We start from the raw sequence: 27836 nt of genomic DNA, 5'->3' as shown, positions 1-27836 counted from the left end.
ATCCTTTTTAAGCGATTCTGGTTGCAGCTCTGTCCAGGGAGGTATTTTATCACATGATGCCTTCTGAGAAAGTTTTTGCTGAACAGCACTTTTAGCCATGCACTGCCTTCGCGGGCTCCCCCTGGGAGATACAGTCATCTTCCAGCTGGATTACGGTACATCTCCGCAAAGGATTACGTTTCCTGGAGGCAGCGTAGCTGTGCCTAGCCTTGGATGTTTTCTGCAGTGCTCCAGTTGGGATGGAGACCAAGCGGCTGCAGCGCGCGAGAAGAATTACAGAGAACGGCTCGTTTCCTTCGCAGATGTCCTGTCTCTCTTGACTCTGCTTACACAGCGGGACTTTCTGAAGTGCAGGTCTTGCAGCTGTAGCCGTGTGGCTTGGCGTGTTTGCGGAGGCCGGAGCGAGGTCAGGAAACCATGTGAGACTTCGGTAAACGCTTTGGAGTTAGATGACACAAAGGAGGAAAGTAGGCTTTAACCTTGCTGCCTGGGGATCTTGAGCAAACCCAACCACAACCCGACGTGGCCCCAGCTCCTGGGGAAGCACTGACCCTTGTGTGGGCTTGGCGTCCAAGTTCACGTGGGGTGAGAGTGCCTGTGCCGTGTTAGGAAGTGTCTGGGAGCATCCCTGCTTGCTGTCTGTCCTCTGCTGGGGCGGCAGATGAAGCTGTGTAGAACAGTGCTCATCTACCCTCTCTCTTCCAGGCTTACCTGGAGTCCTTCTACAAGTTCTGTAAGATGCTGGGAGGTACCACAGCAGATGCCATGTGCCCGATCCTGGAGGTAGGTCTGGAAGCCCCTGTAGCTGGACGGTATTGCAGTGATACTCATTGCTCTGTGCTCAGGCCTAGCTTACCTGCCAGCATTAAGGATGCTCAAGATATTCTTCAGCATTCCCCCTGCACACTCAGTCTGCTCACTGGCATACCTGGGAAAACTCTGCCTGCTCATGGCTTTGGACAGGTTTGGTTCCCCAGTCCTCATCTTGCCGAGTGCTGACACACCTGTTGCCTTCGTGGCAACATCTTCATCCTCTCACATGGATAACAAGCAGGAGAACAACCAAAGCTGTTTGGTGCACGGCCTCCATGCCAAAGCTAGCTGTGGGATGCGCAGGGCTCAGGGGCAGTGGGCGAGAGAGGCTCCTTGACCTGGTGGGGTTCTGCTTGGTCGTTTGACTTGTGCCTGGGATGGGATTTCCTCACCTGTCTGCTCCCCAGGCATCAACTGCTGGGCACGCTGGGAGCCTGCCCTGGCTAAGCACAGGATAGCTGTGTGCCTCCCAGGCAGCTCGCTCATGCTGCCCTCTGATGTGGCTCTGTTCAGAGCAGCGACGGGACCTGCTGCCCTCTGGCAAAGATGCTGCATCCCAAGATGAACCTCTCTTCTCCCACAGTTTGAAGCTGACCGGAGGGCCTTTATCATCACCATTAACTCATTTGGTACGGAGCTGTCCAAGGAGGATCGAGCAAAGCTGTTCCCACACTGTGGCAAGCTCTACCCTGAGGGCCTGGCTCAGCTGGCCAGAGCAGATGACTATGAACAAGTCAAAAATGTTGCTGACTACTACCCTGTGAGTGCTTTGGGTGAGGGCTGTGGGGACTGGTGCAAGGACCTGCTCTGGATCAGAGCTTCTCAAGGATCTGGGGGAACTTGTGGATTGACAGCCTGGGGGGAGGGGTGTCTGTCTGCTGCTGCTGGTCCTGTGCTCTGCTTGACCAGGATGGAGTTGCCTTGCCTGGGATCCCATTGGCTTGTTAGTCATGGCTGTCGCTGCAGTGGTGATAGGGAGGCCAGGTGTGCCCTGAGTGCCCCATCCCAGGGTGTGGGGACTGCCCTCACCACCAAACCCATGAGGAATCGGGGTGGCAGCAATGACAGTCTCTCTTTGGCTGGTTGGGGGTGGAAATGTGTCTTCAGCAAGAAGTGGTGTGCTGCATCTCCAGCCCTAGTGGGTCACTCTGAGCTGTGCGTCAGTCACAGGGGAGACACTGACCTGGGAGGACACGTTTGGATGTGTCTGGGTTCCTTAAGCTGCTCCTGTACGTGGCTGGGGACCTCTCTGGAGTCAGAGAGCTCCATGTCCCCTTGCTGAAGCAGCCAGGGCATGTGCCAGTGTTTTGGGGCCTCGGCAGCATCCCCTTGCTGCTGTTTGTGTGTGCACAAGACAGGCTCTTGGCTTATCAGTGTCCTCTGCTGACCTGACACAGTGGCTGGAGCGTCTGTTGGACACACGGGGCCCCCAAACGCTGCTGAGCTTGGAGGGCTTTGGGTATATCCTCTTGTGGTGCCTTCCTGCAGGAGTACAAGCTGCTGTTTGAAGGGGCTGGCAGCAACCCTGGAGACAAGACCCTTGAAGACAGGTTCTTCGAGCACGAGGTGAGTGAGCCCCAAGAACATCTTGGCGTGTGCCTACCTGTGCTGTTGGCAAAGCTCAGGGTAGCAGCAAGCTTGTCATCTGCCCTGTCAGCAGTGCTGTGGATGTGCAGATTTTGGGGAGAGGAAAAGGATGTTAGCCCTCTGCTCCAGCGAGGGAATGGGGTTCCAGCATAGTGCTTGGTCTGTGTTCTCTCCCAGACAGATGAGAGCGCTGGGAGAGGCAAGTTTGGGGCTGCTGGTGGGTATTTGGTCCATCGACAGCAAAACCAGAGTGTAATTACATGGTAAAGGAGGGTTTTCACAGTACCTGAGGGTATAAATACTTGCCCCTTCGCATGTCAGAGCCTGTCCTGAGCCAGGGGCTATAGGTTAGAGCTGCCCTGAGGACCTAGGGGGATGTGGAGCAGGATTCCTCTGCTGAGCCCTCCAGCCTGTGGGGGAACTCGTGGCACCTCCCAAGCTGTTCCACGCTTGCCTTCACCAGCTCCTCCCATCTGAGGGGGCCAAGTAACATGTCCTCCTCTGGGCTTTCCCCAGGTGAAGCTGAACAAGCTGGCCTTCCTCAACCAGTTCCACTTTGGAGTCTTCTACGCCTTCGTGAAGCTGAAGGAGCAGGAGTGCCGCAACATCGTGTGGATCGCAGAGTGCATCGCCCAGCGGCACAGGACCAAGATCGACAACTACATTCCCATCTTCTAACCCTGCTCTGCTCCTGTCCGACCCTCCCACCCCTGGAGTCCGGAGCGACCCATCTCTAACTCCCTGAGTTATCCCTTGCCCAGATTCCAGGGATGTCCCATCTGTGGAACTGGCTCAGACGAGGAAAATGTACAGTTGCTAGTTAACTTATTCACAAGCTGAAGTTTGAGTTGTGTGTGCTGTGAGAGGTCCGGAGGGACCGGTGGCACAGGCTTGACCCCGTGTAGCAGGAGGGACACCTCCTGATGTGTATCTAATCCAATAGTCCCCCTGTGGCTGTCCTAATCTGCTGTATGCGCTTACGCTCCTAGAGCAAGCACCAGCTGGGGGGTGGCTGCTTCTGAGGGATCCCAGCGCTGCAGAGGAACACGTCAGGTCTGCCATGGCTGGGGGTCCTCCATGCCAGTGCTCTGCACGCCTCCTAGTCCGTGTTGTTCCTGTGAGATTCCGTTCTGAGTGTGGTTTGTAGCGTAGTCCATGCTGCTGTGCAATCCCTGCATCCCCCTGTAGCTAACCCTGACCTGGGAGAGACTGAGCAGCCCTGGCCAGGACTGGGACAGAGCCTGTGGGAACGTGAGGACAGAGCCAGAGCGCTTGTGGAGCATGTTCCTCCTCACTCCAGCGTCTGCACTGCTCGTGCAGCCTGGCTGTGTCCTCGGCAGTGGCTCTTGTTGCTCTCCCTCCCGTCCTGCAGCTTCAAAGGGCTCCATAAGCTGGCTGAGCTCCTCAGCTTGGAGCTGACTGTCAAGACCGTGCAAGAGTTGGGTCTCCCTTTGGTTCTGCAGATGGTGCTGGACCCCTGCACCCCTGCCCCAGGGCAGACATCCAGGCTGGCACAGCCTCCTCCCTCTGCACAGGGTGTCCAGCCTGGTGCTGCCAGGGAGCTGTATGGGCGCAGCTGGCCCTTGGGCAGGGCAGCCCTCAGGTCTGGCTCCACTTGGTCACCCTGGTGAGTGCAGAGGGCAGCTGATGGCAAGAACTGTCCTATGCCCTGTCGCAGGCCCTGCCCGTCTGTGGTTAGAGGGTGGGGGCCAAGGCCTGGACATGGCGTAGCGGCTCCACTCCTGCTTGTGCTCGACGTCTGGGAGCTGCCTCGCTGGTGGGAAACGTGCTTGGTGCTGCTGCTGGGAGGGATGGAGGGAGAGCAGCTCTGTCCCAGCTTGTGCTGTGGTCACCTCAGCAGTGTGTGTTATCCCGTGATCCCCTCCTCTCTCCACCAATAAATATCTGCCTTCTGCACTGTGCTCTCCCTGCTTACTGGGTGCCTGCTCCCACATCCCCAAAAATACCCTGTGTCACGCGCGGGGCCTCTTCCCCAGGGAATTAGGTATTTGTAGTAGCGGATCCTGCTGTGGCTCCTGCGTGATGTGAGCCAAGTGCTTCTACCCAGGCAGAGGGGTCGTGCCACCAGTTGGAGCCCTGGGCATTTGCACTCCAGCCTGGTCTGTGGGTGCAGCTGGGTGCTGACCCAGTGGGTGCCCAGGGGCTGTAGCCCTCGCTGCTCCTGCAGCTGTATGGGAGTGAGCTGTGCAGTCAGGGAGGTGTGCCAAGCCTGTGCCCCTGTGCCTGGACTTCCTGCGTGGGGCTGTGTGGCACCTTCGCCCCTTCCATCCTAGTGCCAGGGAGGTCCCAGAGGCAGAGCAAAGCAGAAGGAAGCCTTGGGGGTAGGGATGGGGAGTAAGAGGGAGTGGGCACGAGCTCTTCCTGACAGGCTGACCCCTTTCTGGGACTGCCTGTGGCACCTGCTGCCCCACACAAGGCTTCTGCCACGGTGCTCCGTGCAGTGCCAGCCGCCACCCAGCTCAGCTCTGCCCGCAGGGCATCCCTGACCACGCATCGCGGTGCTGCGCCGCGGAAGGAGACTTCCAGAGCCCAGCGGTGTATGAAGAAGAGATTTATTTAAAAAGTGACAATCACGTAGTTCATCTCGTGAAGAGCTCTGCAGCCCGGCCTCGGCCCCTGCGCTCGCCGGGAGCACGTGGAGTGTGTCATGAACAGCAGCGACGCAGGATCCCGGGCCTGACCCAGCCAAGAGGGGACGGGGACGGGCGCTCGCAGCTCCGACAGCGGTGAGGAAGATGTCGGGCAGCTGCGAAACGCCCAGGGCACATCCCAGCTCGTGGTGCAGAGCCGCGGCGTCAGGCAGGGGCAGCCCCCGTGGAGGCCGCGTGGTTAGAAAAAATACAAACCCGAGGTCTTTAGAAAAACGTCGATTCTCGTCCGATAGAAAATAGATCTGCATCTGCCTGATTGTGGAAAGCAATTTGTTTGTGGTTTTTTTAACGTCTAGCACTGATCGTTCCCCCGCGGTGCGGGAGGGCAACGCCGGCGGCCGCGCACGCGCTCGGGGGCTGGCGTGCCTGGAAATCCCGGGAGAAGGCTCGCTCCTGCCCCGCGACCGCATGCGGGCCGGGGTCAGGCCTTCTTGGCGGCGTCGCGGTGCTCTCGCCGCAGCGCCCGGGGCAGCTTGGGGTTGATGAAGAATCCTTTCAGGAACAAGTCCCGGACAAAATAGGGCAGGTAGCGGTGGATGAAATACATGAGCCCAAGGCCCTGCCCTGGGTAGTAGCGCACGGCAGGGTTGGCAGCCAGGAGCCCGTCCGTGATGCTGTTCACCACCGCGCTGAGGTCCTCCACCGCCACCTTCATGAACTGGATGAACTGGCGGTTGATCTCCTCCACGTAGTCCTCGCCGTAGGCCTGCAGCAGCTCCCGGGGCAGGCTGGCCACCAGCCGCTGCTTCTGCAGGTTCCAGAAGGCAGGGTCGCACGTCGTCCCTGCAAGGACGCGGCCCCCCCGTCAGCTGCGTGGCCCCCCCCCCGCCTCCTCCAGCCCCTCTGGCATGGGTGCCAGCAGCCCCCCCAAGTCCCCTCCCAGCCTCCTGGGAAGGTCCTGCTGAAACCTTGGCAGAGCTCTGCCATGGAAGAAGTGTGGTGGGAACACCATGGTGGACCTTCGTAGCCCAGGACTGGACCAGAGGTCTCAGGCCTGGTCATTACCTGCCTGTAATGGGGATGGTGCTACCATAAATGTGGCTGAGCTGTTTCGGCCAACCCTGGTGGCAGAGGATCTGCTGGCAGGGCCCGATTCTGACCCTGCCTCTCACCAACCAGAGCCCAAAGGCTCCAGGATGGCCACCATTCCCAGCAAAGTGGCTGGGGACACCCAGAAGCTGCCTCCTGCACCGCCAACAGCTCCTGCCATTGCTCCGTCACCATCTCTTCTGCCTCCCCAGGGGAACATGCGCTTTGCCCGCTGGTGCGGGCAGCAAGCGGGTACCGACCCTCTTACCTGTTTTGTAGTAACCAGGCAGGATGAGGCTGACTTTGACCCCCCAGGGCTGGAGCTCGCTGCGGAAGGTGTCCATGAGCAGGCTGAGGGCAGCCTTGGAGGCCCCGTAGGCTGCCAGGCAGGGGAAGGGCAGGTCACCTTGCGGGAGCAAAAGGACGAGTGAGCGGAATCCTGGGCAGCTGCCTGCATGGCTGGGGGCAGGCAGGGACCAGGGCTTCAGGTGCCAGCCTGGTGCGGCTGGCTGGGCAAGCGGAGGTGCCCAGGTCAGCAGGAGGCATGCCACACCGCAGGGATGCTCGACCTGCACCCGAGCTGGGGGTGCCAGGGGTGCGGTGAGCCACGCTGCTCACCTGCCGGGCTGCTCACGGTGACGATGCGGCCGCCGGCGGAGCGGAGCAGGGGCAGCAGCCCCTTGGTGAGCTCCAGCGAACCGAAGAAGTTCACCTCCATGCAGGTGCGGAACTTGCCCAGCGGCGAGAGCTCGGCGTCGGCGATGGTGTCGTTGAAGCCGGCGTTGTTCACCAGGCCCCAGAGCCCTGCGGGGAGGGGATGCTTGAAGAGGTGACCCAAATGGGAGACCCCCACCCTGGGGATCCCACCTGTTCCCCAGTTCGTGGCAGGTCCGGCAGGGGAATAGTGGGGTGCCCCGGGACAAGCCCTCACAGGGATGCAGCCCATGATGGTGGTGGGGAGGGCACGTGGAGGTTTGGCATTGCCACAGTGCCCACAAGCTGAGCTTGTGGGGTCCTGGAGGGGTGCCAAGGGCTCCTACCCGTGCTGTTGGTGTGGGCCTGGATGTGCTGCAGGACGCGCTGGATGTCCTCCGGCTTGGTCAGGTCCATCTGCAGCAGCGTCAGCTTCGACGAGCAGCTCCTGCGCAGCTCCTGGGCACCGGGACCCTGCGGGTCCAGCACGCTGGCGAACACCCGAAATCCCATGGCGTCCAAGTGCCGCGCCGTCGCCTGCCCGAAGCCCGAGTCACAGCCTGTGAGAGCCGAGAGGAGCCCTGCAGTGGCCGGTGCCAGCTGCCCCCAGCACCCAGGGACCCCCTAACTCTACCTCTCCATCCCCAGGGACCAGCCCCAGGGACCATACCCTTGGCATTGGTCCCCCAACCTCAGGACCACCCTGGCTCGTCACCCCGCACTCCGGCTGCCGACCCGCAGCGGACATGACCTTGCCCGGGGGCACCCGCAGGTTGCGGAGCTGCTGTTTTCTCTCTATCGCACACGGGAGGAAGAAAACAATCCCTTATCTGCAACCCCATCGCCCCCAGCGCGCCTCTGATGCGAGGTGCAGGCAAAACCGCAGGCACAGCGCGGCACCGGGACAGCCCAGTGCGGGGCAGGAGGCATCACCCTCTAAATGTCCTCCAAAAAACTCCATCGGGCACCCCTGGGAGCTGGCACGAGGCTCTGTGGGAGACGCTGCTTTTCGCCTCCCAGAGATGGTGGCCAAGAGGCTCAGCACCCCCCACACCGGGCAGGGGTGCCGAGGGGATTAAAAATAGGGAGAAAACGAAGGGAAAAAAAAAAAAAAAAAAGGGATCCTGGTCTGCTCCTGCCACCCTGCATCCCTCAAGGGAGTATCCAACGGCAATGTCGCATGCCAGGGAGCGCTGAGTGCTGCTGTGCCCAGTCCCAGGCTCTTCACCTCCATCTCAGCTGGAGCGAGGGCACCACAGGTGCCACCATCACCAGCAAAGCCACCGGTGGGGTGGCTGGGGAGCAGCCCGGGCGGGAGCTGGGTGTCGTGGGGCAGCAGCGGGGCCAGTGGCCGGGGTGGAGTGGCCGGGATGTAAACAACCAGCGGCAGCAAGGTACGGCGTGTACTCTGGGCCGATGGCAGCGCTGATAGCTCCGCGGAGCCTGTGCCACTGCCGCTGCCCAGCCACATTAACCATTAACAGGGGAGTGCTGCACCGTGGCTCCTGCACCCTCCTGCCTGGCACCCTTGGGTGCCCCTTAGGACATCCCTGAGAAAGGGCCCTATCCGGCACCTGGAGCCACCCCGGGTGGATGCAGCGGTGGCCATGGGCACTCTCATGAGACCCCAGACCCCTCCTGCCAGCCTCAGGGTGGTCACGGGCACCAGCTGACCCCCCAGGCTGGGATCGGGGCACTGCCAGCTCCAGCTCGCAGGGTGCCACCTAAGCCATCCCCGGCTCAGCGTCAGCAGCCCGGTCCCCACCTCGGCTTTACCTAATTGCTGCGTCAGAAAACCGTAATAAAACTCCTGGCCAGAGGCCAGAGCGATAACACACCCCGGAGCGGGCAGGAAGGGGCTGAAGGCACCCCCCTTCCCCACGCCACACCCAGCACCCATCACGAGTGATGCTGGGATGGCTCAGCGTTACCCCCGGCATCAGCCCCCGGTGCCACAGGGGATGCTGAAGGTGCCGCGGTGATGCCAGCATGGCACACCCGCCTCTCCCCTCTCCGGGAACGGGTCGTGTTGCCAGCGGGCGGCCAGATAAGGTGCATTTCGCCTTTCCCAACAGGCCAGGAGAAAACTGCAATAAAGATAAAGCTTAAAAATAAAAGTGCTCGCTGCCATGGCCTCGCCGTGCCGCAGCCAGCGCCCTGCCCGCCACCGGGACACTGTTACCTGCGCTGCTCCTGCCTCAGCCAGCCAGAAAAGCTTCCAAGTCCAAACCTGAAGCTCCCCATCACCTCCCGAGCCTCAAAACACCGGGAAACAGCCCAAAAACCCGCGAGAGAGCCAGGCTCGCCGGCTTATTTTGGGCAAACCTGGCGAGGAGGGAGCAAACACATCCGCGTGCGGTCGGAGCCAGGCAGGGTTTGTTTTGCCTTAGAGGAGCGGGGCGGGCGGAGGGTTTGTTTCGGAAGTTTGAATTTATTCACACGCCAAAAAAAAACCCAAAAAACTAAAAAAACCCCTCTGGGAGGCTGGCAGGAGGCCCGGGGCCAGGAGGGCGAGGATGTTCTGGTGTTATTTAAGGTCTCCGGCGCTGCTCGGCTTCCTGGCCGCCGCACTCCGGCATGGCCGAGTGCAGGCAGGGAAAACGGAACCCCCCTGGGAACGTAACACGTGGCTGCAAAGCTGGGCAGCTTGCCCAGGGCCACGCTCGCTCCCCGTGGCTACCGGCACATGAGCCACCGGCCACACTGGGGCTGGCGGGGGAGCTGCCGCCGCTGGCTCGGCTTCGGGAATGCCGGAGCCGGCCAGTCTGGGTGACCCCAGCAAGGCTGGCGTGGGGCACGCCGCCGCCGAGGATGCTGCATCACGAGGAGATGCCGGCGCCGGCTCCCATCCGCCTCGCCAACTGGGTTTGCATCCATGCTGGCGGGAGGGATCGCGGCCGGACAGAGCGTGGGAGAAGCTCGGCATAGGGAGCGCGGCGGAGGGTGGCTCGAAGCCCCTGTCCCAACCCCGCCCAGGTTGCAAAATCTGGCAGAGCTCAGCAGGTTTGGCAAACACCTGCCCCAGGGGGGCCAACTGGCCACCTGCCGGAGCAGCAGGTCGGCCGCAATTCCCCAGGGACATTGCAGAACCTCCAGCCACTGCGGTGGCTCCCCCAGGACTGAGCACACGGCATCGCCTGCCCACCGCCCTGAGATGCCCCTTGCCGGCAAAGGCAGAGACACCAGAGGGGCTGAGCTGTGCCAGCCCAGCAGCTCCCGGTCAGGCTGCCCGGCCGTGGAGCCGGCTGACGCTGCGATCCTGGTTTGGTGTGGGCACGTTTCTTTTAGCTGAGTCAGGCACGGCACCCTGCTGGCTTTTCAGCACGCCGCTGGGTTTTTACCGACTCAGGTGTTCGCCCGGCTCCTGCAGCTGGCACCAGGGCTGCCACGCACGGGCACATGCTCAAAATCAACGCTGCGGTTTGCTGAGCGGAGCCGAGATGGGCGATAACACGATGACTGGCCGGGAGCTGTCAAACCACAACCACCCCCTGCTCCCCTGTGCCCATCGCTGCCACGGTGCGTGACAGAGGGCTGGTGGCACAGGAGTGGCTTTCCCACCTGAGCTGTGAGTGGTTGAGTCCTGAGCCACGAAGCTGTGAGCCAAGCATCCTTGTCCACGAGCCAAGTATCCTCATCCCCGAACCATGAGCTGAGCATCCTCATCCACAAGCTGAGCATCCTCATCCCCAAACCACGAGCCAAGCATCCTCATCCATGAGCCAAGCATCCTCATCCATGAGCCGAGCATCCTCATCCCCAAACCACCAGCCGAGCATCCTCATCCCCAAACCACCAGCCAAGCATCTTCATCCCTGAACCACCAGCCGAGCATCCTCATCCCCGAACCACCAGCCGAGCATCCTCATCCCTGAACCACCAGCTGAACATCCTCATCCCCGAACCATCCTCATCCCTGTGCCACACACAATGGGAGAGGACCAGCTCAGACCTGCAAACCTTCAGCGGTCGGAAGCGCGGCACAGTTGAAGAAGCCCCGTGCACTGGCAAAGCTGCCCCAGAGCCCAGTGGGTACCCGGGCACAGTGGCACTTCCCTGGGAGCTGCTCTCTCAAACGGCCACCCCAGCCTGGGACGCCAGTGTGGAAGGCAGAGGGGAGTTGCCCCAGGACTGAGCATCGCTCTGCTGGCCCAGCTGCCCCGGGTTAGCCCTGGCAGCTGGCAGCCCCGGGGGCAGCGGGCAAGGATGGGCAGCAAGGTGGCTGTGGAGCATCTTTTGGGCACACACCATCTCTTGCCAAGCCCAGAGGCAGCTGGATGCCTGTCAGCTGGGTTGGACACCCAAGGCAGCATTGTCCCCTCCCCAGCTCTGCCTGGGGACCTCATGTGCCCACCACAGCCCTGCCACCGCTCCCCAAATCCCTGGATATCAATCCCACCTCCTGCACAGGACTCTGTGTCCCACCACCCCGTCCGAGCCACCCTACCAAGCCGGGGCTGTCACCACCGTCACCAGGCTCCCAGCCCCGGGCTCAGGGACACCAGCGGCTGGAGAGGAGCTGGGGCGCTGAGGCCGAGCGGATTAACGCGCTGAGCTGCTTGTTTCCGTAGGCTCGAGCTCAAATCCTGCCCGGGATGCCAAGCTAAACACGGCTGACATTTTGCTCGGAGGTGTTGCCTCCTGGCCCCGGCAGGATTCACTGCCGCTGCCTCAGATCCAGCTCCTCCAGGCGTGGGATGCGGCTAAGCCCAGTGGCACCACGGGAAGGATCCATTGGGCATCCAAGTGGGCACAGCGGGGCCTGATCCTGGCTTGGCTGTTTGAGGATGGTCATCCCAGCTCCATCCTGGGAGCGCCACGGGGATCCCATGGAGGAGGAATCCCAGGGCACCCCAGAAGTGACTTGGGCAGGGGGTCTCCTGCATGGGGCAGGTCCAGGATGGGAGGAATCACAGAGAAAAAGCCCACGTGGGCAGGGCCCTGCAGCCAACACCACCCGGATGCCACACACGGAGCGATAAAGGGGTGATGTCAGCCCTGGGTGAGAGGGAACAAATTCTTGGCAGGGTGCTGGGGAGGGAGGGGATGGCAGAAGCATCTGTGCCTGTGGCAGCTGAGCCACCACAGCCGCTTGCCAGCTCTGGCCACCCTGGACAGCCGTCACCCACCGCACGCCCATGCCCGAGGTCCTGGCAAGGAAATCGGAGCTGCACCTGGGTGCTGGCGAATGGGGCCCGAGCAGCAGGAGGTGGCAGCAGCCCCGGTGATGCTGCTGGTCCTCCTCAGCACTTAATTCAATTAAATTCAATTAAACCCAGGGAGATGCCTTCGGGGATGACCCAAATCCCATCCCCAGATCCCGGGCGAGGGGACAACGCACAAGTCTCCCACCCAAGCAGCTGGGGTGGGCGTCCCTCCAAAGCCTCCGTCTCCTTCCCTGGGCAGGATCTAACCCCCTCTACCCAGGGTAAAGTGCCACATTGCGTCCTTCCAGCAGAGTGGGGACCTAGGGACCCCAGCAGAAGGCAGAGCCGGGAATGCCCATCACCGCAGGGGGGTACACGGGTGACCCGACCCCCTCCCCGTGCCAGGGACAAGGGCCAGATGGTGTGAATTACAAGGGATTAGCCGAGCATTTCGGAAGCCTCATGTGCTGTCACCTCCGCCCGGGAACAGATCTTTCACTCAATAAACCAAAGAGAAGATGGAAAAATCTGATTTTCCACCTAGACCACCCGAAGCAGCTGGGCAGAGATGCCAAGGGGGCCCGAGGCTGGCACAGACGCACCCACAGCTCCTGAATTAAAGCCCGTTTCTCAGGAGCAGGTGCTGGCACATCACTGTTGGGGACCCAACGGCACCAGCAAAGCCACGAGATAAATCAGTGCCAGGAGCCGCAGCCCTCCCCGTCACTGGCACTAAAAGCCACCCAGATGCCTTATCCCCCCCCCAAAGCTGGGCAGCAGATGCTGCCCCACCAGTGAGGCTGATGAAGCCAGGAGCTCATTATGTTGCACATGGTGCAGCCAGGATCCCCATGAGCCCCAGGGGGACCCCCATGAGCCCAAGCACCTTTCCCTGCACAAGGCCAGCACCTGGTGAGATGCTGGAGGAGGTCAGGATCCATCCCCCAGCTTGGAGTCAGCCTCGGCTCAGGCTTTAGGCTCTCGGGACAGCAGCTTGGCACCCGGACCCGCTAAGCTCAGCCTAAGGGCTTGCACCAACAGGGTCAGCAGGTGCCAAAGGACCAGAGTTTTCCTCAGAGGTGGGGAATGGAGGCGCAAGACAGCCTGGGAGATATCCCAGCCCTGGCACGGCAGCGGTGCTGCTGCCAGTGAGGACGGAGCCAGGGCTCGCAGACAGGCGGGATGGAGGAAGTGCCTCCCCTCCTGCAACTCTTCAGGGTTTCGCAGAAAAAAGGGCGCAGGAATTTCCCAGAAGGGGCTGCTTGCCACCTCCCAGGGTCTTCCAGCTGCCACCATCCATGAGGAGACACCTTCTCCCCAAAAGGAGCAGCCAGACTCTTTCGTTCAAGGATTCGAGCTTCCTGGGGGAAAGGATGAGTGGGAGAAGGTGGCAGCACGGGCATCGCCTGGGAAAGGGGACAGCATGTACATCAGAGCTAATCTGGGATGGATGGATGGCCCCCTAGAAGAGGAAGCTGTGAAGAGCTGCGGTGATAACCGGGTTAATAATCACCTTCAGAGGGAACACAGCGAACCAGGAACACAGAGCCGGCGAGCCACGAAAGCCATCCATCAGCGAGAGCTGTCGCTGGGAAGGACACCTCTGGCACGCCATCGGTGCTGCTGCCAAGCCAGCACCCGGAATGTGTCTGCCCGGGCTCTTGGAGAGGGAGAAGCTGGGTGGGAGCCAGGCTGGGAAACCAGAAAGCTCCACCAGCCATGGTCAGGACATGGCACTGAAGATGCTCTTGAGGAACAAGGTGGTGGCAGCAAAGCCGGGGCTCCCTGTTGGGAGTATCCCCGGGCTCCAAAAGGGCTCCCCAGGGAGTCCCAGCAGGCTGGAGGAACACCAACCAAGCCCCACATCCATCTCTCACATGCAATAATGCATCAGCCCCCCCAGGAGCCAGCAAGGAGATGCAGAAGGTCATGCCTGAGGTCTGCTACAGGCAGGGCTAAGCCATCCACAGGCAGCAGATGGGAAGAGCAGCTCTTCTACATGGTCTACATGAGCCATCACCACCCTGGGACATCTCAGGGAAGGTAATTCTAGCCAGGACAGCAAAGCACCACAGCCACTGCAGCACCAGGAGAACCTCTGGCCATGTGGTGGGTCAGGTCAGCTGTGCAAGAGCCCTGAACCACCACCCAGGACAGGGTGATGAAATTCTGCTTTGCTCGTAAGGTGCCACCTCATCATTCCTTTTGTCACAAGAATAAACTCCTGCTACATGCCACAAGCCCAGGCAAGCAGAAGAATGGGTGCAAGCCCTGCCCATCCCCACATCACGATGGGCTCTGCAGTTGCGCCAACTGTATTTTCTCTTGCAGCTCTTCCAGATCCATGTGGAGCTCAGGGTTTTGTTTTATTTTTAAGAAACTGAACAAAACCCTTGAGTGAACACCAACTGAGCTTCAGCCAAGGCAGCTTTTGAAATACATTGAGCTGTTTAGGCCTGCAGGCTAAGAGCTGTACCCCCACGGCCACCTCAAGCCACACCAGACTTCAGTTGTTCTCTCCTCTCCCTCCACCTCTTCAGAGTCAGAGTTTTGAGTATCACAAGACTATTTTGGTGCGTTTTCCCAGAATACATGAAGGTGGCCCTCCAAGCTGATGTGCTTGGACATAGTCATGCCGATCCAGGCTGAAGGGCGATGTAGAGGCCCTTCAGCTTGGGACAGCGGAGGCAGAGCCCAGTCCACCGGCTGAAGGGGGGACAGAAGTCACCACAGGATGGCTGCACACCCTGGGTTACAGAGCTTGTCCCCAGCTGGTGACCGGGACCCTGGAGAGGTGCAAGCGTTGGTCACAGTGTCTTTGGACGTGGTCATGAGAAGCAGAAGTGCATGGCATGATGTTTATGCCAAAGTTTATAACCACTGCAGCGGAGAAACGGGGTAGGGACGGGTCACAAATCTGCTCAAGGCTTCATGTGGTGGAACCCAAGAGACCCAGCACGAGATCACCACCACCAGAAGAAACAGAGACAGGACTGAAAGGAAAGGCCAGACATTCAAAAACTTCTGAAGACGATGTGAGGGCAGGTACCTCCTCCAGGACCTCAGCTCACCAGCCCTTCCCTCCTCTCTCATCTCCAGCCTGTCTGAGAAGCACCCACCATCTGGCTCCCCAGGGTCAGCCGCCCTGCGAGAGGCCGCGCCGCCACAAAGCCAAAACCTGCTTTTGGAGATTACAGCCTCAGAGGCAGCAAATCCTGGGAGGGCACCACGTGTGGTGGGGAAGCCGGGTCCCACCAGGAACAGTGGTAGAGCTCAGGGGCTGGCAGATCTCCAGGGAAGACAGAAGCAGAAGTGTTATGTCGCATGCAGGAGCACGCACAAGGCTGGGACAGAAGATTGGGGACAGTGGATGGACCCTGGCAGCTGAAGGGGACCAGAGAAGGAGGTACCAGGCATATGGTCTCAAACTATACCGATAGCAACACACTGACAGCATGAGGGCAACGGTCTCGGGCATTTTCCACCTGGCAGGCTCCAGAGCCGAGATCACCTCCTGTGAAGAGGTATGGAAGCCCTGCAGCCTTTTCCTCCCGCACAGGTCAGCTGGGCAAGCAGAGGTCCCCCAGCTGGGGTTTTGGACCAGCACTGAAAGAGGACTATGGGGAGAAGGCAAATGCTTGCCCAGGCGTGGTGGAGGCACCTTAAAGGCTTCCCTCACCCCATCCCTGCTCAAGCAAAACCCTGGCTGGGCAAGTCCACCACCCCTGTGCTACCAGGAGTGAAAAACACAACAGCTCTTCTGCAACCAGATCCCAGCTTGAGAAGGAGCCGAACCCAAGAGCGGGTAACACAATCCCAGACCTCGTTAAAGACGTGCTGCTCATTGGACTAGAGGGCAGCAACTGCCTACACTTCTCTCCTCCCGAAGCATCCGTTCCCATCTGACAATCTCATTTCTGCAGGGAAGTCTCAGCTTTGCTGCTCTCATGTCCCCGCATAACCCCGAGGGTGAACCAAGCCAACTTGGGTTCCTCTACCAACTCCGTTCTCCCACAGCGTGCGACTTCTCCGCGCTCTTCCTCTTAATTATCTGTGCTCATCGGTTTTGGTTAACGGTGCTGGAAAAAAAAAAAACCCACACCTCCCCTGACAGGTCTGGTCATTAGTGGGCTTCAAAAGCACTTATTTAATAGACAAGCGAGGGGAAAAAAGCTGAGTGTATCTAAACATCTGGGTAGGTGCTTATTTCTGAAGAAACCTTGCGAGGGGAAGAATCCTAAATCCTTGGAGGTTTTTCTGCTCTGCTCCCAGCAAAACCCTTAACTAGAGAGTTAAATATTGGCCCCCACACCCCTTTTAAACATGGAAGGGATTACTTCTGCACCAAGGTTGGAGTTTGGGTGTTTGGTTTTGGTCCTGTCCCCCCTCTCAGCGTGGAGGAGCCGTCATCTCTGCTGTTAATTTTTAACAGATCTTGGAAAAACCTGAGCAGTTCCAGGGAACGAGCTGATTTTCAACCTGCACTTAGCCTGAGGAAGACCCCGGGTATCTCTGACCTGGCTCACCACCTCCAGAAGCAGCGTGGAAGTCCCTATGGAGAGCTAGAACGTCTTCGCATGAAGCTTGGCTCATGGCAGGGGTGCTGGCGGGCTCAGCATCAAACACAGGCTGCGAGCATGCCATGCTGGTGCTCCAGCTGTGCCCTGGAGCAGAGGTGCCCATCCCTGAGCCAGCACCCGTTACTCAACAGCCCCAAAAATCCCAACCCCTGACACCTCAATCACCCCATTTAGCTGGAAAACGGATCTAAGAGTCACCATCAAAGTCCGGACAGGAGCGACGCTGCTCCTTTACCGAGGAAAGTGATTCACCTTCGCAGCAGAAGAGCGCAAGTCCCAACATCTGGATTGAATCACCCCATCCTGCCGCGGTCACCAGATGCTTCAACATCTGTTGATTCCATGGGAAACGTTGAAGCTCCGCTCGGCTACGATCAAGTTGCAAAACCTCCGCTAACCTTGAACGCGATGTGAAGCTCTGACCCGTTTCACATCGTTAATGGGCCATGCAATTGTAACCAGGGAGCCTCACCAGGAAAACCAACTTCCCCTTGCAGCAGGGAAGGAGGAGAAGAGAGGAGAACACGGCAGGTTTGGATCTGGAGCAGCCTGATGAGGATGATTTGTTGGGGGACAGACCCATCTGCAGGTGCCTCCCAGCTTCATGGGCTCCACCAAGGAGGAGCAGGGATGGAAGGGACCCAGATTACCTCCCCCAGGCAGCAGCCCTATGGCTCCAGGTTGTTTCAGAGCTGTGTGATCCAGATGCCACCTCCAAACAAAGCAACGATTCACTCTTTCCAACTCCTCGCCCAAGCTGAAGCCTAAGAATCGATACCTTGCGACACAACTCCTGTCTTCCCTCCGCTCTGGCGAAACCCCGCAGGCAGGTGGGGTCTTTTCGAGGATCTGCAGTAAATCAGACAATTGGCTACTGTCCAAGAAACCCACCCCAAGCAGTCACACGCGGCAGAGCTACAGGACAACAAGGGGCTCACCGCTGCTCCAGCAGCCCCGGGACACTCACGGTTCTTGCCTCCACCACCTCCAGGCACTAAACCCAGCGGTGTTGGGTGGTTCCCGTGGCCTCACTGAATTTCACAGGCATCCACAAAGACCACAGGGACCAAAGGATGATCTCAGGTCCTGTCTAAACCGGCCCAGGTCAAAAGCAAACCTTCTATAAATTGCTATCAGCCAGGATCTGGAAAGGCGACGCAATGGCAGCCCATCACCTCCCACCAAGGCTGCTCTCGCAGACCATTCCCCTTGCACAGGCCACGGAGCCCGAAGCACTTTTATATGGATTCCTAACAGCAAGGAGACAGGGGGTACAAGCAAGACCCCTCCTCTTCACTCACACAGCACCCACAGACACCCAGTAGTGCCATGCTCAGATTGGGGACAGGGCACGAACACACCAAAACCAGCCCTCTGGTGCTCGGAGCAAGGCTGCTCCTGGTGAACCACCAGCCCATGGGTGCCAATCACCAGCACCCCAGGGTGCCCTACCCACACCACAGGCATGCTGGGGTCCCTGCAGCTTCCCACACTTGGCCATGGACCATGAACTTTCTCTTCAGGTTTGGAGTCATGGGCTGGCTCAAGACAACACATCCAGGGCAGCATGGAGAGGGCTGCTGTCCCCTTCCCAGCACTGGGCCGGAGGAGCTGATCTCCACTCCCCTTCTCATCCTGCCTGTCCTCCCGGGGCTGACCTCTCCCAGCCCACGCTGCCCAGGAGGGCATTCTCCTCCTGACCCAAACAGCTCTGACCTCCCCCAGGAAGGGCAGCATTAACACTTTCCTTGTCCCCTGCACACACTGGGAGAAGCTGGACAGTTGGGATGCAGAGCAAGAGCCCGGAGGTCACAGGCACAGATAAACACAGGCACCGTGGGGACTAGTGGCCACCTGCTTTGCTAGCCCAGGGGATGCACCATGGGAGACCACAGCTGCCCACCCCTGCGCTGGCCAAGCCCCAGCCCCACGTGCAACACAAACCTGCAAGAAATGGGAAGCACCACATCACAACTTTGCTCTCCAACAGCTCCACACCAGCTCTGCTACTTTCCCACCAACCTGCACAGTTTGTTTCCCTCCACCCCCTCCCATAAGTTAAGTTTGGATCAGCCAGCACTGGCCAGACTGGAGCATCATGTGCAGAGCCCAACTCAGGGTTGTTCCCAGCAGGGTCCAGGAAAGCCAGCAGCTGGAGGAGCTGGGACACCTCGACCTGGAGATGCAGCAGATGAACCTGTGCAACTCCCTGCCACAGGATTGAGCCAGTGGCCAAGAGGAAACTACATCCAAAGCTTTTTGGGCTGGGACCTGCACTGCTCCATGGCAGGTATCAAGAGGGGACTTGGTTGCATTTCTCAGTTGACCTGCAAGGTCCAGCACGACACATGGCGTGGTAGAAGCCTTGTCTCCAACCTCTCACCCCTCCACTGATGCCTGGCATCCCCAGGCACCCAGCTCCGCGCTTCTCCCTCTGCCGTGTTTTCCTCCCAGAGCTCGCTCCTGCACTGATCCTCCCCGCCTGCCCCCACCGCAGACACCAGAGGAGACACCAGTTGCCAGGAGGTGTCCGGAATTAATCCGCCAAAGAACCAGGCTAATTACGACGCAAACACTCAAGCGAGGGACGCCGTCCCGGGCACAGCAACCCTCGCATCTGCCCCTATCGCCGGCACCTGCCGGAGCAGCCGTAAGGAAACGCCGATCCCGCACCGCGGGCTGCGCCTTGAACCTGTAAAACCACAAAATATTTGCAGCCGAGAGCAAACACCCCAGAGCTGCAGAGGTGTCACCTCAACGCACCGGGGCAAGAACACCTTGTTCCAGCCACTGACTCACTAATTATACAGGCGATGCCACGGAGCCAGGGCTGGCTTGACCTGGCACGCCACCGGGCACCCGCGAGCGCGCGGCGGCTCTCCGACATGTCCTCCCCAGGCAGCCCTGCCCCGCTGCAGCTTCGACCTTCACTCGGTTGAATCATTCATTCATCTGCTGCCTCGCTCCTCCAAGCTTCCTCCTCCGGAGAGGCCTCCCTCCGCTTTCCGCCGGCACCACGGAGCCCTTCGAGCCGGACAGGGCACGCGGCTCTCGCTTCTCCGTCTCAAAGACTCCCCATCACAAGACCAAATTTTCTAGGAAACACGCAAACCCCTTCCTCCAACTTGGGGGGCTGCCCAGCCCAGATGTTCCAACCAGAATGAGGACTCCCATCCTTGGGAGCACCACCAAGGTCGTGCCACCCATGGGTTTCCCTCCCTCCTGCACCCACGCGGAACCAGCAGCACCCTCCCAGCACACCTGTGGCAACAACTGCCCTGGCTCCAGCGCTTCCTGCCCACCCCATGTCCGCTGCCATCGTCTCACAGCAAAGCACCCGGTGACCCCAGCTACCTTCATCATCCTCTAGTCCCACTGCCGGGAGGAAGGAGAGGGGAAAGCACTTGTATACGCAGAGATCCTAAAGAGATTCAGCCATCAGAGCTGCACGAAGCCTGGCCTGGGAGCGCAGCACATCCCCTGCCGAACCACCTTCCCCATGGAGCAGCTCTGTGCCAGGCAGCCCCAAGAGGAGGTGGAACAGCCTCACGTGCCCCCAGCAGGTCCTGGGACGGAGCTCTGGATGAAGCAGCAGCACTCAGCCCCAGGTAGCTGGGTCTGGTGCAATCTCTGGAGATGCCATGAGAAGCTTTCCAAGAACAAATCTGGCTCCAGACAGGGAGGTGAGGACAACCGAGGTGCTCCCAAACTGGCAGTCCGGCTCCATGCCAGCCCCACCACGTGTCCCATTCAACCTCCTGCCTTTCTGAGGAAGCAGCCCCCAGCATCACACTGCAACGGGCACTTGATGCTCGGAGTTAAGAAGCCACTTGCAGGGGGCAAAGGCGACCCTCCAAAGGAGCCTCCTTGCTGCGAGCCAGGGGCACGGGCGGGTACAGGTGGAGCAGAAGGGCCAAGTGGCTACACCCACTCCACCGCGGGCACAGCACAGCACCCGGGGGGGACAGAGGGCACCCCACTCACAGCACCACACCGGTGCCCGCGGGCCGCCCCACTCCCACCGCCCCCGCGGCGGGGGCCGTCAGGGCTTCGAGGCCGTGCCCCCCCGCACTCACCTGTCACCAGGACGGCCCTGCCCGCCACCGGCAGCAGCCTGCGGGGCGCCGCCCGCCACAGCAGCAGGCAGGCGGCGGCGGCGGCCAGGGCGAGCCCCAGGGGCAGCGGCAGCCAGGCGCGGCACAGGCTCTGCAGCCCGGCCAGCAGCGCCAGGGGCAGCACCAGCCCCCGGCCCGGCCCCAGCGCCCGCCGGGCCGCCCGCAGCGCCAGGCTGCCGGCCAGCGCCGCCCACAGCGCGCCGTACGCCCAGCGCTCCAGCCCCGGCTCCATCCCGGGCCCCGGCCCCGCCGCTGCCGCCGCGCCCGGCCCCGCCGCGCCCGTTTATAACCGCCCAGGCGGTGGGAAAGGGGCGGCGCCGCGCCCGTGCCCGCCAATGGGAGACGGGAGGGCCCGGGCCGGGGCGGTGGGCACGGCCGGGAGCGGCCCGGCTGCCCCGGCGGGCAGAGCGGGGACCGGCGGGGCGCCGTGCCACCTACGGCACGGCCCGGCTCGGCTCGGCGCCTTGTGCCGCCCGGGTGGGCGCGGATCCGGTCAGCTGCGCTCGGCTCGGGGCATCGTGCCACCTACGGCACGGCTTGGCTCGGCTCAGGACGGCTGGGGACATGATGCCACCTCGGTGGGCACCGCTCAGCTTGGCACGGCACGGCTCGGCTCGGGACATGATGCCACCTCGGTAGGCACAGTTCAGCTTGGCACGGCACGGCTTGGCTTGGGACATGATGCCACCTCGGTAGGCACAGTTCAGCTTGGCACGGCACGGCTCGGCTCAGGACATGATGCCACTTCGGTAGGCACAGCTCAGCTTGGCACGGCACGGCTTGGCTTGGGACATGATGCCACCTCGGTAGGCACAGCTCAGCTTGGCAAAGCTTGGCTCAGCTCAATCCAATTCAGCTCGGCTCAGCACGCTTCAGGACATAATGCCACCTAGATAGGCACGGCTCAGCTTGGCACAGCTTGGCTTAGCACAGCTCGGGACATGATGCCACCTCAGTAGGCATGGCTCTGCTTGGCACGGCTCAGCTCAGCACAGCTCAGTCCAGTTCAGCTCAGCTCAGCACAGCTCGGGACATCATGCCACCTAGATCGGCATAGCTCAGCTTGGCACGGCTTGGCTCAGCATGCCTGAGAACATGATGCGAGCTAGGTGGGCATGGCTCAGCTCACCTCAGCATGCCTTAGCTCAGCAGGGCTTGGCCTGGCTCAGCTCGACTCAGTTCAGCACGGCTCAGGGCATCATGCCACCTGCAGCCTGGCTCAGCTCAGAGCATTGTGCCGCCTAGGTAGGCACGGCTTGGCTCAGCATGGCTCAATTAGGCTCAGCTTGGCACAGCTCAGCTTGACGCAGCTCGGCTCGGCTCAGTCCAGCATGCCTCACCTTGGTGCAGCATGGCTTGAGCTGTCAGGCCACCTACAGCACGGCTTGGCTCGGCTCAGCACAGCTCAGGACATCATGCCACCTAGGTAGGCACAGCTCAGCACAGCTCGGCTCAGCATGGCTCAACACGGCATGGCTTGGCACAGCTTGGCTCAGCTTGGTTCGGCCCAGCCCGGCTTGGCTCGGTGCCCGCTCACTGGGAGGGCGAGTCCCCTGCCCGCTGCCAGAGCCAGAACCAGTGCCACCAGCGCCCATGGGACAGGGGGAGCACAGGGCACAGCCTCCCCTCATGGCCACCCCTCCTGGCAGGCTGGTGCCTCCAGGACCTGTTTGTGTGCCAGGGCAGCGCCATACGGGCACTGGGCCATGTGCCACCCGTGTCCCCCTGGCCACGCTTGGGTTTCTGCCGGTGCCTGGAGCAGGCGGGTAAGGTGCGAATCCCTCCCCAGCCGCTCTCCTGCGACGTGGGGCTAATGAGCCCTGGGTGATCTCGATCCATGTCTCAGCACCCCGGTGCCCGTTTGCCACCCAGAGCAGGCAGCGCTCTGCAACCTGGCTGCCAAGCGTAATTCCGGGGCCGCGGCGCGGCGAGCCGTGCGGGAAGCTTGGCTCCTGGCTTGCCCCGCTTGGTGCCGTGTATCCCAAGGGAATCCCTGCCATGCGCCAGGTCCATGCCACCTCCGGTGAGCCCTGGCAGGAGCTCCCTGCACCGCCCCGGCCAGGGGAGCAAAGTCCTCTCCTTTCCAGGTTTATTACCCGGGGTAATTGCTGCCGCTGGGCTCGCTTAATTAAGCACCCGCTTTAATATTTCACCAAGTCTCCGTACGCGGTGATCCTTCGCGCTTCCCTGCCACGGAGCGCCGCCGGCTCTCTCCCACCTGACCCTCGATGCCCTCCACGTGGAGGGCAAGATGCTTTTGCGTGCCGGGATCAACACCGGGCTTCGATCCCGGAGGAGCCGGGCTCTGCCAGCCATGGGTGCCGGCCGCCCTTGCCGGACCCCACGGTGGCAACGGCAGCGGATGCCTGTGCCGTCCTTCTGGGAAGCAACCGCCGCGGCACCGGCGGAAAAACACGTTTCGTCAGCGGCGACGGCGGTGGCAGCGCTGCAGAAGTGCGGCGTCAAACAGGCTGGGGTGGTTTTGGCGGGGTGTGGTGGTGGGACCCGGCTGGGTTCGCAGCCCTGCTCTTCCAGGCAGGGGAATGCTGGGAATGCCGGCGAGGCAGAGGAGGAAGAAGAGGGATGTTGCCAACAGCGTGGCCGTGGGCTCTCCCGCAAGAATCCGCTCGCTTGCGGTGTTGGGCTACTGAAGTCGGTGATAACGATGGAGGTGGCCATGAGGCAGAGCCTCAGGGAACTTGGGCTCTGGAGAGGACCTTGTTAAACATCCTCACCCACCACTTCACCAGGGCTTGGAAAAACCCCCTGGAGAAAGGTTGTTTTCCAAAGATGTGGTCTCCAGAGAGAGCATCCCTCACCACACTGGCCAAGCCAGAGCTGCTGGGGCACACGAGGGAGCAGGGTCAGGGATACGATGCTCTACAGAGACAGAAGGAACATGAAGTCCGCACCGATGACGGTGTTTCAGCAAGGGCAGATGTGGCCATTCCCAAATTGCAACGTGAATTCACGCATGTCCTTCAGAGCTGGGTTGGGCGTCCCTTCATCCATCCCTTCCAGAGCTCCTCATGTGTGGTCTCGGGATGCGTTTCTTGCGGGTCACCTCAAGGTGGGTTGTAGATAGCCATGATGTGCTCTGTTGGCCACAGCGAGGGATGTTCTCACCCAGAGGTCTGGTGGGGTGGGGCTAGGCCACCAGCCCCCTTTGCCAGCCTTGGCCGTTTCCCAGCTCTCCCCACAAAGGCCGGTGTGGGGTTGAGGTGACCTCGGTGGCTACTGTCTTGCAGACAGCACCTGGCCTTGTTCATCTTCTTGTTGCTCAACACTGGAGGGTGTTAGGAAATGCTCGTGATAGCCCCATTACCTTTTGACCTACTCGAGCTCTTCCGTACCTGTTCTGCTAATTACAGCTCACATTTTTCAGGGGAAGCGGGGCTGGTTCAACCGCAGCCACCTCCCACACCCTTCCTGGGGCTGCTCATGGGGGTCCCTGGGGCGGGGGGACACCACATCTTCCTAGTGCTCCCCTTGCCCAAGGCTGTTCCTCCAGCTTGGCAGAGCCTCCCATGACTAACAGGTTTTGAGATAATTGTTCCCCTCCCTAATCTCATCTGCAGAAGATTCATGACATTGTTTTCGAAATGCCATGAGCCATTTCCAGGGGCTCTAAGCCCATGAGGGATGTGATTCATCCACGCTGCTCCCACAGGTACTTAATCTTCTCCAAAACAGCAAGTCCTTCTTCCACGGCTATTATCTCCTTAGGGAACATCACCCAGGCGAGCACCTAACAGGGCACTTTTGTCTGCTCGGCGCTGATGGAGACTTGTGCCAGTGCTTGCTTCATCGCACAGGCCATGGGGTATAGTCCTTCCCCAGGAGCGGTTGGCTCAGGAGAGGGGACCATGGGGCTGGGACCCCCTTGGATGTCACTCGTGGCCTGGGTACCTACCATGGACCATCAAGCCCATGGGAAACGTGATGCTGGAAACGTCCCCGGCTAACTAAAGCAGATGAGGCTCCTTGTCTCCCACACCATGTCCTCAAAGAACCCTTGGGATGGACGTGGGTCCATCCTTCTTTGTGGTGAAGACATGGGACGCTGGAGCTTGTTGGCGTCTGGGGCCAGAGACAGTTCAGGGGTGACAAAGGCCTGGAATTAACTCTCCTTTTGACCCAAAGCGTCTTGCAGACGACAGTGATTAATTACTCCCAACATCAAATATTTGTGTCCTACCACTGAACTTGCACTGTTCTACTGGTTCTGGTTGGGCTTCGCTGCCAGAGCGGCAGCTCTCTGTTATTGTGGCTTTCTTCTCCGGGGAGAGCAGATCCTCGGGTGGCCGTGATTCAGCTAAGCCAGGCTCGACTCCAGGAAGCCTTTCCTGTACCCAACACTTTAATGTCCCCATAATCCTTCCCAAAGCCCAGGGCATGGAAACCAGGTCTACCAAAGCCCTGCCTGGAGGCACTTCCCACGGCATGGCCAACCTGAGCCACAGCTGCCCAAGGAGCCACCTTAACTCCTGGTGCTGGGATCTTCTCCCCCTTCTCCTCCCAGGACTTTCCATCCCTTGTTTCCAGCTTACTTCTGGCTATGATCAATGACTTTTTTTGGGTCGTTCCATATGTTTTGCTGCTGTAAACCACGGGCAACCCTTTGCCCATCAGCCTGTGCATCTGATGGTTGGTGGGATCAGCCTGAGTCCCTGGCTTTGATCCTCCCTCTGCGGGGGGTTTCCACGCACCTCGGCTGGATGGTGGCCACAGCCCAAACCTCTCCCCAGCTCCTGGCAGGGCCTCTCCGCTCCCAGGGTGCTGTGGCTGGAGCAGCACCTTCGGGGGGTACCAGGGCTGCTCCCCAGGACAGCGGTCGTGGCAACACGGAGCATCCAGCCGAGCGCTGGCCCTGCTCTTTGCAAATCCCGTCGTCTTCGGTAAATTCCTGCCTCCGGCTTGGGTTTTTTTTCGGGTTGCACAGGATCCGCACGTGTTTACAAAACACATCCGCGTTCGTGGCTTCGGGAGACGTTTCACCTTCTGGGAAGCCGCTCCCAAGCCTGACCTCGAGCTTTTCCACCCCGGTGAGGACTCTGTGTCTCTGCACCATGGTTCTCCAAATAAGAGCTGCTTTCGGGCTGCGGGGACCTGGCTCCTTCAGTGTGGCCGGGAAGCATCGGTGACACTCCGAAGTACTCCCAGCTCTGCGGATGCCTGGTACTCCGCATCCCTCACCCCCTCGGGCACGTGAGGTGCCCGTGCCAGGCTCACTTTGCCAGTCCAGCATCACCCTCCCATCTCCCGTCTCTCCCATGCTCATCACAAGGTGTCAACCTCAATATTAGGGTGACGGAGACAGGGCAAATGTGGTTTCCCCTTGGCCAAGAGACAGATCCCAGGGGAATCCGGTTGGGCCACGCTCCAGGTGACATCCTGCCGCCTCTGCCCCCGGGGAAGAGGGCAGTAGGTCACGGCAGCTGTGACCTGGTTCCAGTCCCACGCCTCTGTCCCGCTGGGGAAGGTGGCTGCAGAACGGAGCGTGTTGTCAGTCTGGGGTTGCTTAAGAGGGTTGGGGCCTGGAGGTAGATGAGGTGTCCTCCAGCTGAGACAGTGGGAGGAATTTGCGGGGAGCAGTGGGGAGGCAGATGATGGTGATGCTCCTGGAAGGTGGCCAGGGCTCACCGGCGCTTGCACGAAGCACGCTGGATGGCTCCGACCCATGAACAAAGGTGAGGTTGTGGTGTCTCTGGTGGGAACGGTGCTTCTTGCGCGAGGTGGTGGGGCTTCGTGGCGGCCACAAGCCCAGGACTGCGACTGGTCCATCCACCCGAGCTCGAGGAAGGCAGCAGGGATGTGCCCATGCGTGGCACCAAGCTGGAGCCGACCTTGGAGCATGGCGGCAAAGTGGAGCCTGTGCTGGGATGGTCCCATGGAAAGGGCTGGTAGGGTGGGACGGAGGAGGCAGGGGACATCTGGAAGGGGTGGGAGTGGGTCTCTGCCGACAAATTGCTACGGAAGAGGGTAGCTGGGGGTTGGAACTGGGTGATCTTTAAGGGCCCCTCCAACCCAAACCGTTCTATGATTGTCTGAAACGCGGCAGCGAGCGGAGCTGGGCTCGTTCCCGTGTCCCCCGCTGCTCCCCCCTGCTTCCAGGGCGAGACGGGGGCCAGGGCCGAGTGCCGGAGAGACGGCGGAGCGCAGGGGGACAGCAGCCTGTCCCCGCCAGCCAGACGGACGGCAGGGACCAAGGACGTGGCTGTCATCCCGGCGGGGCCACAGAAGCAGCAGGACGTCCCGCCGGCGGAGCGGGGCAGGGGAGCAGGGTGCAGCCCCCCTGGGTGCCAGGGAAGGGAGGGCGGCAAACAGAGGGCGAGCGGAGGGACAGGAGGTGTCGGGTTTGGGTGGCAATGTCGTGTGCGTGGCCGCCGTGCCCCCTCGTGGCAGCAGGACACCAGCAGGACACCAGCGGTGGCCCCGGGCTGGCGTGGGCAGGAGCAGGGATGGAGGTGGTGGGTACCACGAGGTGCCCCGGTAACATCACCTCATCCCACTCGAGCATCCTCCTGGGGGTGCGGCACCCCAACTCCGGCTCTGCCCACGGTGCCACGTGTGCCACGGGTCCCCATCAAAACTCCTGGGGCAGCCCATGAACCAGCCTCCGCTTGCAAAGGAGCCTCGGGCATCCCGCCACCCGTTCTCCTTCCTGGGGCTGGGGGGGCAGGGGGGTGCACAGCGCCTGCCCGGTGTTTTTTTTGGCATGAGCCACTGGTGCCGTGGCCAAGCCAAGCACTTCAGGCGCCGCTCAAGGGCAGCGTGTGCCCGGGGCCGGACAGGGAATCCTGAAAATATCACCAAGGCTGAAAAAAAACCCAAAAACACACCACCCTCCCAAAAAAACCCAACAAAAAACAGCTGGAAAAAAAAAAAAGGGTTGGCGGAGACCTTCGCTGAGGACATGGCTGCCCCGACTGCTGCCAAACGGCTCGGGGAGGTGTGTGGGGGGGTATTCCCTGACACCCTGCCTCAGTTTCCCCCAGTGAGCACTTGGGAGTGACAGTTGTGGGGTTGGCATGTGTATAATGTCCCTTTGGGTACCCGGGGCAGGTGCAGGGGGTCAGGCAGATGCTTTTTTACAGGCTCAGCGTTGCCTTTTGTGACCAATTTGTCCTCTCTTTGGGGACCCAAGTCAAGCACCCAGCGGGGACGAGAGCCAGACTGTGTCCTGGGACACCTGCAGCT

The 27836-nt window shown here is 60.7% G+C and overlaps 2 protein-coding genes across 2 annotated transcripts in view; one reads left to right on the top strand and one right to left on the bottom strand.

Moving 5' to 3' along the window:
- The window catches only part of ATP6V0D1 (ATPase H+ transporting V0 subunit d1), a 35904-nt gene extending 31767 nt beyond the window's left edge, over nt 1-4137 (top strand). The window contains exons 5-8 of the mRNA XM_086620873.1: nt 706-783; nt 1397-1573; nt 2302-2379; nt 2917-4137. Coding sequence (XP_086476999.1) covers nt 706-783; nt 1397-1573; nt 2302-2379; nt 2917-3078 — 495 coding nt within the window. The 3' untranslated portion in view covers nt 3079-4137. The remainder of the gene's footprint in view (nt 1-705; nt 784-1396; nt 1574-2301; nt 2380-2916) is intronic.
- A 1356-nt stretch (nt 4138-5493) lies between these two features.
- On the bottom strand, nt 5494-20868 carry HSD11B2 (hydroxysteroid 11-beta dehydrogenase 2). The gene is made up of 5 exons (XM_086620872.1): nt 20598-20868; nt 7142-7375; nt 6720-6905; nt 6370-6507; nt 5494-5855 (listed from the first exon to the last, which is right to left on the bottom strand). The coding sequence occupies exons 1-5, from the start codon at nt 20866-20868 to the stop codon at nt 5494-5496; spliced, it is 1191 nt and encodes a 396-aa protein (XP_086476998.1).
- Nucleotides 20869-27836: the final 6968 nt, after the last annotated feature.

Source organism: Tauraco erythrolophus, chromosome 15 (genome assembly GCF_009769465.1).
Source record: "Tauraco erythrolophus isolate bTauEry1 chromosome 15, bTauEry1.pri, whole genome shotgun sequence".
Classification (NCBI taxonomy): domain Eukaryota; kingdom Metazoa; phylum Chordata; class Aves; order Musophagiformes; family Musophagidae; genus Tauraco; species Tauraco erythrolophus.
The sequence above is the reverse complement of the archived record's forward strand: the minus strand, read 5'-3'. Positions and strand labels throughout refer to the sequence as shown.

Bases quoted from the DNA above. Each gene is read 5' to 3' on its own strand.
- HSD11B2 (XM_086620872.1), bottom strand. From the start codon at position 20,868: ATGGAGCCGGGGCTGGAGCGCTGGGCGTACGGCGCGCTGTGGGCGGCG. The intron at 6,906-7,141 runs GTAGGAGCCCTT...CCCTCCCCGCAG, and splicing joins GGCCCACACCAACAGCACGG to GGCTCTGGGGCCTGGTGAAC. The intron at 6,508-6,719 runs GTGAGCAGCGTG...TGCTCCCGCAAG, and splicing joins CACCGTGAGCAGCCCGGCAG to GTGACCTGCCCTTCCCCTGC.